General features: G+C 51.4%; 1 protein-coding gene across 2 annotated transcripts in view; it reads left to right on the forward strand.

Annotated features, from left to right (window-relative positions):
• Nucleotides 1–14238, forward strand: part of TMCO4 (transmembrane and coiled-coil domains 4) — a 63398-nt gene that overhangs the window by 12412 nt on the left and 36748 nt on the right. For both annotated transcript variants that reach the window (XM_084875245.1, XM_084875246.1), the window contains exons 4-6: nt 5498–5672; nt 6586–6613; nt 12256–12388. In XM_084875245.1, coding sequence (XP_084731371.1) covers nt 5498–5672; nt 6586–6613; nt 12256–12388 — 336 coding nt within the window. The remainder of the gene's footprint in view (nt 1–5497; nt 5673–6585; nt 6614–12255; nt 12389–14238) is intronic.

Raw genomic sequence — 14238 nt, forward strand, 5'->3', positions numbered from 1 at the left:
CTCAGGCTTTGGCCTTGAAAGGCATCAATGATTCTATGGGGAAAGAGTTTAGAAGCAGGATGATTACAAGAACTAAATGATTGAAGAAAGGGGGTAAAAGGTACAAACTTTCATACAAGATTAATAAGTGCTAAGAATGTAATATACAGCATGACTGTGCCAACACTGATGTGTGATACACAGGAAAGTTGTTAAAAGAGTCAATCCTAAGAGTTCTCATCGAAAGGAACACACTTGTTCTTTTTATGCTTTCTCTTTTTATTGTGTTTATATGAGGTGCTGCAAGCTTAACTAAGGCTATTGTGGTAATCATTTCACAATGCATGTAAGTTAAACCATTATGCTGTATCCCTTAAACTTACACAGTGACATATATATATGTATACACACACACACACACACACACACACACACACTGAGTGGCCAGATTATTATGATCTCTGGACATATAATAATCTGGCCACTCAGCATGAATTCATGAATGGGTGGGGTCCGGCCATCCTGACCAGGGGGAAGGGGACATGGGTGGTTGGCCGGCTGGCCTGCTGCTCGAACTCCTGGTTGAGGGGACAATTTGCATATTAGCCTTTTATTTATAGGATATACACTGAGTGGCCAAATTATTATGTGTTCAGAGATCATAATTATCTGGCCACTCAGTGAGTGTGTGTGTGTGTGTGTGTGTGGTGTGTGTGTGTGTGTGTGTGTGTGTATATATATATATTATAAAATGGAGGGGATGGATTAGATAATGTAGCACAGTGCTGGCACATAGTAGGTGTTCAATAAATGTACTGGTTACTTGCTAACGCTGGGAATTATTGTATTTGCCCCAGTTCCCTCATCTGTAAAATGGAGACAATCGGGCACTTCCTCCTACCAGTCAGGGTATTTGGAGCTGCAAGTAATAGGACACTGCACTAACAGAGATTTAAAGAATAGGTTTTCCCTCCTCACTTAATAGGAAATCAAAAGGCTTGATCAGTGCCTCAGAAAGCCTTTGGGTTGGCTTCTCTGCATTCTCTTGGCCTTCCTCTCCAGATCACAACACGGCTGCTCCGCTCCACACATCACCTCCTCACAGGAAAAGGCCCGGGGCACAAAGGATGCGGGCAGGGATTCCCCTCAATCTCTCTCATCAGGAGGAAATCTCTCCCAGAATATGCCACGAAGGATTCTGGCTAGATCCAGTCACTTGCCCGAGCCTCACCAGCAAGGTGTGGGGGCTGGGGAAGAATCAAGGCCCTCGCCATTCCTGCCCTCCACAGGAGAGTGGGTTCTGCTGGCCAGGAAGGGGGTTCTGTTGGGAGTCACTGCCTCAGAGAAGCAGCACTGTCAGAGAGGGCTCTTGTGAGGAGGGAATGTGTGGGTGGCCCTGCAGAGCTGAGCTACTGCCCAACACATGTTGAATATTCTCATCATTAATAATGGAATCACATCCTCTGTCTGAGGTTAGACTATATCTCGTTGGATATTCTGTTCCCTGCAAAGGCCCAACTCTCCCCTGCTCCTGCCTGTGCCATATCTGGGAAACCTCCATTTTTCCAGAAGCTTCCTCTGGCCTGAACATCCCCTGCCTGATACGCTGGTGCATAGATGGGGAAGAGCTCTGTGTGTTTTGTTCACATAAGCAAACATGTATGAGCCTAGACAGTGTGCCAGGCCTGTGCCTGGGAGAGCACGTAGGAAAGTGGGTTATTGTCCAGGGTCTCCCCCCATTCCGCCCCCCCCCCCCCGCCCCCGATGAGTTCTAAGCACGTGAGGCTGGAAGCATTTGCCTTGGGGCACGCCTTCCTGAAAGTTCTGATTTGGTTTCTTTCCACCAAAGGTTTCTTTCCTGCGATTATGTTTTATTGTCCCAATAAAACATAATCTGCGGGAACAGGCTGCGGGCCAGAAGTGGCGGCCTGGTGGAGTGCGGGCCCCTGGGGACTAGGAGGAGCTCTGGACTCAAGTTCAGGCTCCCTGGACCACGGGCGAAGCTCTGCCCTTCGCATCAGTGGCGCCCTTGATAAGGCGTTTAATCTCTGCGGCCCGGGCCGCCACCTGCCAGGTGCGGCGAGGATGAAAGGGAACGTTGGATGCACCTGCTCCGCCAGCGCCCGGCACAGGGTGAGGCCCAGGTCTGCAATCCCTGGAGAGTCTGTAATCCCTGCAGTGGTGAAGCGTGGCCTCTGGAGCCAGACGGTGGTGGCCTTGAACCCTGGAGCTGTCCCATACCCCTTCCAGGCCTGGGTGTCCTATATCTAGCACCAATCCTCCCTCATGGGGATTGGTGGGAAGTAAACAGGCAGTGTGCACAGGGACTGAGGGATCGCTCCTCTGTGATTGTCATTGCTGCTGTCGATTTTCTTGTATCTCAATGAGACCACCCACCGCTTCAGACAGTCCTGAGGCTCCGCCCATCTAAAATGCCTGTGCCCTCTCGCAATCCGGGACCCCTGCGGGAGGGTCCGTAGGCCTGGCCTGCGATCAGGGCCTATCAGGGCTTTCCTTCCCCCAGCTGCTGGCAGCTGGCCCCGCCCCCACCTCTGCCACTGCTTATCCTCTGTGCAGAGCTGCCAGGCTTCCCTCGTGGGCAGCAGGCATGGGGGGAAATCGTCTGGCTGGCCTGGGCCTTTCTCAAAGGGGTGATCACTGGCTGCTCCTCCCCCCCTCCCCCCGTACACCCGCCACAGCATCGCTGGCCGGAGGCCTGGGCCTCCCTCTGTGGGGTGATCATGGGGCGATGTGGGGGGGGCCCCCAACCAATCTCATCGCACCCGCCTTGTCTGCTCTGGTGCCAGTGCGTGTCATACATGGGTGTCCGGAAGGTCGTCCAGATGGTTGTTCTGCTGTTCAGTTGTTCAGGCGATTTGCATATTATGCTTTTATTATTATAGATTGTTGTTCTGCCCCTTTACATATATATTTATTAATTCCGTTGCTCATTTAAAGAAACATATAGAGTGCCTTAAATGTGCCAGGTAGTATTCTAAACACACGGCAGATGTTACCTTAGTTGATCCTTTTAACAACCCTATGAAACAGGTTTCGTCATTATCACCTGTTTTACAGACAAAGAAACTGAAGCATAGAGAGGTTAGGTAACTTGTCCAAGGTCACACAGCCAGTGGCAGAGCTGTTAACTTGCCTCCACTCTTGTTAGGAGATGCTTCTCTGCATCCAAGACGTTCTCCGTGGACACGGGGCCACACTGCTGCCCTCAGCCCCGCGCCCTGTCTGCAGAAAAGGTTACCCCTGAGTGCTCTTCAGTTCACAGAGTCATCCCTGGGCCCCGTTCCCACCCACACCCCATCCTGGGTAACCCCGGTAATGGCAGCGAGTTCCATCACGTGATTGTAATAGCAGTAGCTAACATTTACTGAGGGTTATCGGGTGCCAGGCGCTGTTACTGTGGCATTTAATCTTTCCAACCAACCTACGAGGTATGTCTGTTACCCTCTGCATTTTACAGCATAGAAAAATGAAGAAAAGGCAGGAAGGGGACTCTCCAAGGGGGCCTTCGACTCTGCACCCTGTTCTCCACTACCTCTCTTGGCTGGCTTATAAATAAAAGTAATGCCGCTAGCTAACATAAGCTGGACAGCTACTCCATACCAATCCCTCCTTTGGGTGTTTCGTATGTATCATCTCATTTAACTTCAAACAACCTTATAAAGTTGATATTTCTCTCTCTCTCTCTCTCTCTCTCTCTCTCTCTCTCTCTCTCTCTCTCTCTCTCTTAGCATATTTTTACTGATTTTAGAGAGGAAGGAAGAGAAGAGAGAGAGAAAACATCAATAAGCTGCTTCCTGCATGTCCCTTCCTGGGGATTGAGCCCCAAATCTGGGTATATATGTGCCCTGCCCAGGAATTGAACCAACAACCTTTTGGTGCCCAGAACGACACCCAACCAACTGAGCCACACTGGCCAGGGCTGTAGTTGATCTCTTAAACCCATTTCAGATAAGGAAACTGAGGCCCAGAGGAGTCAAGTTACTTTTGCAAGGTGCTCCATCGCCCAGATGCCCCTTTAAGAATGAAAGACTGTCCCCCTGCTGCTGAGAGGGCTGCCAGCACCGCCCGGGCCTGTCGCAGTGGAAGCGAGACTCCTCGCCCACGGTCCTATCCCCTTCCCGGGGCAGCCGCATCCGATGGCTGGCGGATGTGGCGGCAGAAGGCCCAGCCCTCTCGCCCTCTCGCCCTCCCGCGGCTCTGAAAGGCCACTCATCTTCAGAACTCCCTGCAGGGCTGCCTGGTAACCCCGCTGCTCCCTGCCCGCTCCTGCCTCCTCCCCGACCTCCCACAGGCACCGGTCCCAATCACCTCAGAGCTGCCTCCTGGGGACCTGGGCTGTCATAGGGGTGGACCAGGGCTGGAACCTGAGCATTTCACCGCTCCTGCCGGGGGCCTGGCCTGCAGCACTCTCTGCACTGGGCTTCGGCCGCCCCAGCTCTGAGGACCGGGATGGGTGGGCTGTCTGGGACCCGTGGGCCTGGGGCACCAGGTGGTGCAAGCAGGAGGCCTTCTGACATTGTCCCCGCCACCGGGGAGCTCTGCTTGTCCCTAGGAGGCCTGATTCCACCCGATCTGGCCAGCACGAGGGGTGTAGGACCCAGTACAGGGAGCCCCAGGACAGTGGGGGCGAGGCAGGCTGGGCTGCTGGGTTTAGAGAGAGGCCTGTCTCTGGACTGGTGTGATCACCTCCTAACTAACGCCCGTGCTCCCCATCTCCTGCCCACCCACCGTGCTCACCGTTCTCGCTGCCACGAGCAGAAACTTTAAAGCCTGATGTATCCCCAAATGCCACATGCTTCCTGCAGCCGTGTCTCAGCTCTAAGGGCTCCTTCTCCCCTAGAGCGATCCAGCCATCCTCCAGCCAGGGACTCCTGGGGACTCAACTCCAATGCCTGGTGTGGAGAGAGGCCCATAGGGGCAGTGGACATGGGGAGGACAGATTCTGCACTTTATCTACTGCTGAGTGACCGACTTTTCCTGAGAAAGCACATCTGGGTGCTCCCCAACAGCAGCAAGTCTCCTTCTGTGGGAACCCTTTTCTAGTTGCTGCTCCTCTCCTCCCCAGCCGGTCTGGGGCTCCCTCGGGGCTCACCAGGGCTCAATCGATCCCTGCCCCTCTCCTCGCAGACCTCACGCCACCAGGATGAGTTCGTTGTTTCCCTGTCTCCCTGCGCTGTGAGCTGCTCATCAGAGCCGCACCTCGCTCTCTCTGGTTTCACAGCCCCGGCCAGGCCCGGCCCAGGCCGGGCCCGGGGCACGTGGCCTCATTCCTGTGGTTTATCAGCCTCGTTGGTCAGAGGTTTGGTGGGGGAAGAAGCTAGAATCCCGCCACCCGAGATAAGGTTTGGGCCCCTCTGTATCCCGTGGACCGCAGGCACCATGGTGATGTCGGATGTGCTAGCTGTTTCCATTGTGAACGTGGCTCCTCTGAGCTTCCCAGCAGCCTTGCCAAGTGCAATCGGGAAACTTTCGGATCTGAGTCGTGTCTGTCTTTCAGCTCCTTCTGCATAGAGTTTGTGACGGGCCTGGCCAGGTGGCTGGAGTTGTCCGAAGCCGTCCTGCCGACCATGACTGCGTTTGCCAGCGGCCTGGGAGGCGAAGGAGCTGACATGTTTGCTCAGATCTTAACGAAGGACCCCGTCTTGAAGGACGACCCGTTGGTGATCACCCAGGTACACCCAGCCCCCGGGTGGCGGCTGCCGGGGGAACCAGAACAAAAGGTTTTCTAAGTCAGGCTCAAACTACGTCTAGTGGGAGTTGGAAGATAAAATATTTCATCAGAATAACGTATGATGATGATCATAGCTATGTGAAGTGATCATTATTGAATATCTACTATTGATTTCATGTATTACTTAAATAGTGCTTTGTATGTGCTAGTAACTTAACAAATATTAACTCCTTTATCAAATATTATCTCAAAGCAAATTTATAAGGTTGGTAGTGTGAGCATTCTCATTTTTAAAAAAAATAATTTTATTGATTTTTTACAGAGAGGAAGGGAGACAGATAGAGAGCTAGAAACATTGATGAGAGAGAAACATGGACCAGCTGCCTCCTGCACACCCCCTACTAGGGATGTACCCAAAACCAAGGTACATGCCCTTGAAGGGAATCGAACCTGGGACACCTGAGTCCGCAGGCTGACGCTGAGCCAAACCGGTCAGGGCACATTCCCCTTTTGTAGAGGTACGTGGAGATTAAGTACCTTGTTGTTCAAGGTCATGCAGCTCACACGTGGCTGAGCCCGGATTTGAATCCTGGCACTCTGACTCCAGAATCATGGCTCCTGCTGCCACGCTGTGGTGCTTTTGTTCAGAAGCAGCAGCTCTGCTGTGTCCCTTGGGTATGTCCCTCCCTGGCTCTGCGCGCAGTGAAAACAGGCAGCTTGTGACAGGGGCTGCAGGTGGGTCAACTTCATTTCACTCCCGGAAGTGCTCACACACTGTTTGCTTATTCGTTTGTCTGGCTCGCCACTGGAGTATAAGGCAGAGATGTTGTCTGTCTTGTTCTCCCACTTAGTAGGCGTCAATACATATGTGTCACATGAGCAGGCTGTGACACATTTCTGTTCCTTTCCCCCAGGACCTGCTGAGCTTCTCCCTCAAGGACGGTGAGTTGATTCTCTACGCTCCGTGAATTGTGGGTACTCATCTTCCCCCAGGAAAGCCTGGGATGGGCTGCCACCCGTGGCCTGGTTCCCTGTGGTCATTTGGTACAAGCCAGGGAGCCGGAAGCACTTCATTCGTGCCAAGCACTGTGGGGCACTTCTTAGCAGTTACTTCATTTCTTCCTCGCCATGCCTGTGGTTTTGCCTTCTGAGTAGTTCTTGAATCTGGCCCCGTCTTCACCTACATCCACCACCCTGGTCTGAGCCACCATCACCTCCTCCTGGATAACAGCAGGGGTCTCCTCTCGGATCTTCCTGCCATCACTCTGACCTGCAGTTTGGTCTCTACCCTGCAAGTCCACAATGCTGCCTCCTGGCTCCTACCCGGGGCCACTCCCCCGCCTCCTGGTGGGCTGGCCCCTCCCCCTCCTCACCTCTTACACACGCCCTCCCCTCTTGAGTGCACCTGCTCCTGGCACCATGGGTCTTTGCACGTGGCCCTCCCCTGGCTGGAGATAGTGCTGTTCCTCTTGCCCGGTGCTCTCTCCCTGTCCCTCATCCCTCCGCTCAGTCACCACTTCCCAGGGAAAGCCCCCGGCACGCCTCGGTATGATGTCCGCCAAGGTTGAACACCCAGCTGCACGCTGCTTTGCTTGGTGACTGGCTTGCCCTCCCACCGTCAGCTCCATGGGGGCAGAGCCATGCCTAGTTTTCTTTACCACATACTTACACATAGCAAACACTCCGCAAACATCCTTAGAAGAATTAATGGGATGGTCCTAGTGTTCTGTTTTATGGATGAGGACGTTGGCTCAGAGCGGTTAAGCACTTTACCCACGCTTGCTCCTAAGTGGCAGTTCAGGATTTCACTACATCCGTTTCCTAGGGCTGTCGTAACCAAGTTCCTTAGATGGGTGGCTTAAAGCCACAGAAATGTATTTTCTCGCAGTCCTGGAGGCCAAAAGTGTGAAAGCAAGGTGTCAGCCGGGCCCTGCTCTCTCTGAAGGCTGTGGGCGAGAACCCCTCATGCCTTTAGCTGCTGACAGCTCCAGGTGCTCCTTGGCTGTGGCTGCATCTCCTTGGCTTGTGGCTGCATCACTGCCGTCTCTGCCTCCATCCTCCAGGGCAGGGGTCTTCAAACTATGGCCCGCGGGCCACATGCGGCCCGCAGAGGAGTCTGATCCGGCCCGCCAGGTTTTTTGGGCAGTGAGCGCAGCCGAGGTGTTACAGTAGGAATTAGTAGTTCATATAGTCCGGCCCTCCAGCTCTCTGAGGGACCGTGATCTGGCCCCCACTTTAAAAAGTTTGAGGACCCCTGCTCCAGGGCTTCCTCCTCCGCTTCCCCCCTTCCTTTCCTCTCCTCTGCACGTCTCTCATAAAGAGATCTCTAACTTAATGACAGTAATCCACCCCCCTTCTCTGCAGTTTCCCTTTCCATGGTTTCAGTTACCCGTGGTGTACCACGGTTCGAAAATATTAAATGGAAATTTCCAAAAATAAGCAATTCATAGCTTTAAATTGCACACTATTCTGAGTCGTGTGATGAACTCTTGAAGTCCTGCTTCATCCGGCCTGAGATGTGAATCATCCCTTTGTCCAGCATATCTGTGCCATGTATGCCACCCTCCCATTAGTCACAGAATAGCCACCTCACTTATCAAATCGTTTATCAGAGAGAGACCACCGTCACATAACTTTTATTGCAGTATATTGTTATAATTGTTCTCTTTTCTTACTAGTCATTGTTTCTCTCTTCCTGTGCCTAATTTATAAATTACACTTCCTCACAGGTCTGTATGTAAAGGAAAAAACGTGGCATATATAGAGTTCAGTACTGCCCACAGTTTGGCATCTACTGAGGGTCTGGAACCGTGTCATAGTTGGGCCATCTATTCAAGTCCCTTCTCACAGACTCCATGAGGGCAGGGCCTTGTCTGGATTGCATATCATCGCTTCTCAGCATCTACAGCACTTTTGGGCATACGGTGGGCATTTAGTACTGGATGGATGGATGGATGGATGGATGGATAGATGGACAGATAAATAGATGAAAGGATAAATGAATAGGATGATGGATATATGAATGCATGCATATATGGATGGATGGGGGGATGGATAGATGGGGGAATGGATGGATGCAGGGTTCAATCTCTACAGCAGACCTTGATGAGGTGGGCACACAGCGGAGGAGGAGGCTCTGTCTGGGTTTCCCTCGGGTGTGAGGGGAGTGATGAGTCATGAGATCAGCACAGCAGATCAACATGAAAAGCTGCATTTCTCGGAACTTCCTGGAAGGTTGACCTTTACGGACAGTGTGGGGATCTGAGTCACAGAACGATGCCATTTGGGCAGCTGGGTGGAATTTTCGGGGAGTGCTAATCACTTCTTTCTCCTCATCCTGTAACAACCCACAAAGCTCTTAGCACACACAACGAAAACAAGACGTCCTTTGTGTGTTGAAGGTTAACCTGAATGTGAGCTGACTCTAAGCCGGGCTTTCTGTTCTAGACACGGTGACCATTGGGCTGGGTCCTTCTCTGGGGGGGCCCTCCTGTGCAGTGTAGGATGCTTAGCTGCATCCCAGGCCTCCAGTCAATTAGACACCGGAAGCACTTCCTGAGTGCTGACAACCAGAAAAGTCTCCATACATTGTCACATGTTCTCGGGGGCCGGGGGGAGGGGGAGTCGGGGGTGCACAGCAAACACAGCCCTGGCCAGAAGCCAATGCTCTAGGACCCCAAACTTGGCCATCTCAGGAGGGGCTGCTTTATTTGTAGTCAGCAATCTTTACAAGGTATTCTAGTTGCTCTTCTAGATCCCGAACATAGCTTGTGAGGAATTGCATAGCATCTAATCCTCAGATCAACTGCTCAGGCCGGTCCTGTTATGCCCACTGGCAGGAGAAGAGAGCCTGCTCAGTAGGTTAAATAGCCCAGGACTACCTTTCAGACATTCAAAATGCCATTTAAGGCAAAGCCGGTCTCCTCGTGAACTCTGCGTTGGTGCCCTGGAGACTTAAACTTGAATCGTGGTTTTTGCCCTCTGCACTCTGAAGCCAAAGATGGCATCAACTCTAGGCCAAGGGGCCTGCGGAGGTGCACGCTGCATGGGACGGAGCAGTCCCTGCCGCAAACTTGGCTCTCCTCTCTGGCGTGGTCTTTATTCTTGAAACGAAAGCCCTGCCTCCCTGATGAATCAGAAGGGTTAGAGATACTGGTCTCCGGTTGTGGTGAAAGGCAAACATTGTCACCAGGTCACTGGGTTCTCCATCAGCATCCTAGAGCATCATACAGCTTGTTACCAGCATTAACACTGGCTGGACCATCCATTCAGCAAATAGGAACTGAGCACCCAGTGCATGCGCCAGGCCCTCTGCTGGGCCCTGGGAGTAAATGTAACCATAGCTGATCCTCACCGAGTGCCTGTGTTTTATGCTAATTTTGTCAACCCCTCAGCAGCTCTGGGATATCAGCCCCAAGTCCAGCAGCCTGGCCACCAAGCTCCTTGAAGTGACCCTTCCACGAGGCTGCCACTGAGAGCCCCGTGCCTGAGAATGCCTTGGGAGATTACCTGTGCCCCTGGCAGCCCGTTCCACTGCAGCCTTAACGAATGGAATAAAAATTAGTCACTAATTATAATTGCTACCAATTAAGCCACCACGGCCAAGGCTTGGTTAATTTCCACGGCTCGGTTATCACCTGGTGCGATAGTCTGATCCTGTGAAAGCACAGCGAGCTCCTTTGTTTGGAGCTTTAATTGACTCAATAACCCCAAGATACGACACGCAGGTGTCTGTTCCCCAGCACGTAGACAGTTCCACACCGAGGGAGGCAGCCAAGGCCGGCTGGGCAAATGCTGCCAGACCGCAGCTTGCTCTGAGGACCCTAGTTCAAGGAAGGTTCAAGGACACCTCAAACTTCAGGACATGAGGCTGCATCTTGTCGAAGGCTAGCCACTACTACTTTAGTATAATATTCCTAGAGACCTGATACATGAAAATTCATGCACTGGAGGGGGCTTCCCTCAGCCTGGCCTGCCCCCTCTCAAGGTCTGGAAACCCTCGGGGGTGGGAGACGACCCAGTGATCAGGGGAAGGCAATGCCCCCATTATATCTCTGCTGCTGCCACTGCTGGCAGCACAAGCTTGGGTGGCCCTGGTTACCTGAGTTGTCATCCAAGGCTGGCCTGCGCCTTAGGCCAGTCCTGGGTGGCTGAGGGGCTGAGGGGATGGGGAACTCCGGAGGCAGGCGCACAGAGTGGCCAGACCCACCAGGACTGAAAGGATTGGGCACTGCCATCTTGTGGCTGTGGGCACCGCCATCTTTGAGGGTGTGACAGTCAATTAACATATTCCCTTCTTATTGGCTGTGGGTGCTGCCATCTTTTGTGAGAGTGTGATGGTCAATTAGCATATTCCCTCTTTATTAGATAGGGTTGCCCAGCAAAGGAGATACTTCTGTAACATTCGTTGGGGCTGGTCAGAGAACAGGTGTCCTCTCCTCAGAACTTTGTGATGTGCATTTTAGACAGCGCACGTCATCAGACAGCCTATACGAAGGTGGGTGCAGAGCAGCGGGATACTAGGTCCTTGTGGTTTCCCCTCTGTCAAAAAGATCCAATATGGAAGCCGGTCTTACCACCGGACTTCCTGGGCCAAGGGGGATGCATCTCTTCTTCCCATGTTTTTAAATGGTGGTAAAATACATGTAACATAAAATTCAGCACCTTACCCATTTGTAAGTGTACAGTTCAGTGGCATTAGGTACAATTACATGATGAATCATCACCACCATCCCTCCCTCTTCATCTTGCAGAACTGGGACTCTGTCTCCATTAAACAATAGTTCCTCATCCTCCCCTTTTCAATGCCCTTCCTCCCCAGTATCCATCATTCTACTTTCTGGCCCTATGATTTTGGGGTGGGGGGAGGAGAAAATGCACATATTTAAAGTTTTTGATATAAATATTGTCAGACTTCACAATCGCCAGGCTAGCATGTCTCAGTGGTTGAGTGTCAACCTATGAACCAGGAGGTCACTTTAATTCCCTGTCAGAAAACAGGTTATCAGGGCTCAGTCCCCAGTGTGGGGCCTGTGAGAGGCAGCCAATCAATGGTTCTCTATCATCATTGATGTTTCTCTCTCTCCCTCACTCTTCCTCTCTGAAATCAATAAAAATATATATTTAATAAATAAATAAATATTGTCAGACTACACACTCTCACCTGAGCACCGTGTTCACCACCTCCTTAACAGCTTTGGGATTTTTTAAAAAAAATAACCTTTGCTAATTTGAAAAAGTACTTCCTTGCTTTTAAGATACCTAGGAATAAATTTAAGGAGATAAAAGACCTATACTCAGAAAACTACAGGACACTGAAAAAAGAGATAAAGGAAGGCATAAACAGATGGAAGAACATACCATGTTCATGGATTGGTAGAGTCAACATCATCAAAATGATCAATATTTTTAATAGTTGCACATATTCCATCCAGGAAGCTGTGCTATTGTTTAATTGACTGGTTCTCATGGGTTGCGTGTTTAGGATGTTTCTAGGGTTTGGGTTTTATCTGTTATCTGCTGTTAACGTCTCTGTTCTTAAAGGCAAACTGACTCCCTTCCCCGTGTTGTTTCTCTCTTTCGAGGACGATACGATGCTCGGGCCCGGGTCCTCATCTGCCACGTGACCTTCCTCCTCCGCCTGCCTTTGGGGGAGCTGGATCTCCTGGAAGAGACGTTCCTTGAGAGCCTGAAGGAAACCAAAGAGGAGGAATCTGAGTAAGCGAGCCCCGAGACTAGCCACATCCGCCAGGAATCCAGAACTGCCACTTGAATGCACTTTTCAGATAAAAACCCCCTTGTTCCATGAAGAGACAGTGCACAGAGAGTCCCGAGGCAGCCAGATTGGTTGTGTGACCTTCACAAGTCACTTGCCCTCTCTGGGCCCCAGTCCTCATTTCTAGGAAAAGGAGATTGAAGGGTGATTGCTGAAGGCTTGTACTTGAACATTCTGTGGTGCCAACATCTGGTGTCACACCGGGTTCTTGTCCGTGGGCTGGAGTGGCCTGGGTTCAAATCCTACCTGACATCCATTCACCTTTTTGACCTTGGGCAGGTGTTCTCCTTTCTCTAAAATGCAATATTCTTATCTGTCAAACGGGAATAAGGATAGCGTCCTGCCAGGGTGGTTGTGAAAAATGAATGCGACCATGTTAGAAGGTGCTCGGCCCAGGGCTGGCATGAGCAAGTGGGCAGTATGTGAGTCTTTCCCATCCCGCCCCCCCCCGCCCATGTGTCCCGGGACATACCAGCTGTGCTATCTTTGCATTGTCAGGAGTGTGTAGAGGAAAATTACCCTGGCAACTTGGCCAGAGCTCAGCTCTTTGCTAAACACACAGAATCTAATCCCAGAGCAATCAATCGATCCAGTCACAGCCTAATTGCAGGCTCCGTGCACCAGGCACGTCTCCCAGCCTCGGGTTTTGTTCAGACACGGTGACTGTCTGAGCAGCCAGGTCGTGCCAGCTCAGCCCGGCTGGGAATTTAGCTCTGAAGCCACGTTCAGACCTGGAGTCGCCCTCCTGCCAGGGTTTGGAGGGCAAAAGGAGAGGAGGTTTGCTTGAGAAAGGCAGAAGCTTGGTCTGTTTTAAAAACCTGACTCCCAGAACTGTGTTAAGTAAGAACCAGGTCAGTGACCACCTTCACGAGGGCTGCTCAGCGTCTGGAAATGTTTTGGACATTTGCAGTGTCTCAGGTGCCTTGAAATGGAGGAAACTCGCAGCTGTCGTTTGCAAAACTTGTTGTCAGAAAAACATTACCCAGAGGATTTGCCCTGGTGATACCGGTAGTCAGATCAGGGGATGTTGGAAACAGAAGAAGTTCTAACACTGCCCAGCTCTGCCACTTACCAGCTGTGTGACCTTGGACAAGTTAGTTCACTTCTCTGGGCCTCAGTTTCCTCACCTGCAAAATGGGGATAATGATAGGACCCTGCGTCCTAACCAGTTTGGCTCAGGGGATAGAGCATCGGCCTGTGGACTCAAGGGTCCCAGGTTCGATTCCTGTCAAGATCATATATCTTGGTTGCAGGCACATCCTCAATAGGGGGTATGAAGGAGGCAGCTGATTGATGTTTCTCTCTCATCAATGTTTCTAACTCTCTCTTCCTCTCTGTAAAAAACCAACAAAATATATTTTAAAAAATAATAGCACCCTGCTCATAGGGTTCTCATGGGGCTCAAATGAGTTCATACATGTGACGTGCTTCAGATATGCCTTGGACAGAGCAACTCGCTGACAAATCTCATTATTTATTATAGTATCTGTTATCATGGCTGTTATTACTATGTATGAACCCTCTTCTCACAAAAATAGTCCATGTGTGGAATTTTTTAATTCAATGTTAGGGACTTTGGAGATGCTTCAGGTTCTGTCTGTGGTCTCTGGAAGGACCTGAGGCCCAGGAAAAGCATAGCACATGTTCAGCCTGGTGCTTGGTTTGATTCCGCTGCCCAGTCTCTGTGGGCCTGGCCATGCCGCTTTCCCTCTCCGGCACCAGCACCAGCACCAGCACCAGCACCAGCTTCTTCGCCGATACAAGCAGAGGATCGGATTGCATGTAGGTTTTC

Source organism: Pipistrellus hanaki (genome assembly GCF_964339955.1).
Source record: "Pipistrellus hanaki genome assembly, chromosome: 2".
In the NCBI taxonomy this organism is placed as follows: Eukaryota; Metazoa; Chordata; class Mammalia; order Chiroptera; family Vespertilionidae; genus Pipistrellus; species Pipistrellus hanaki.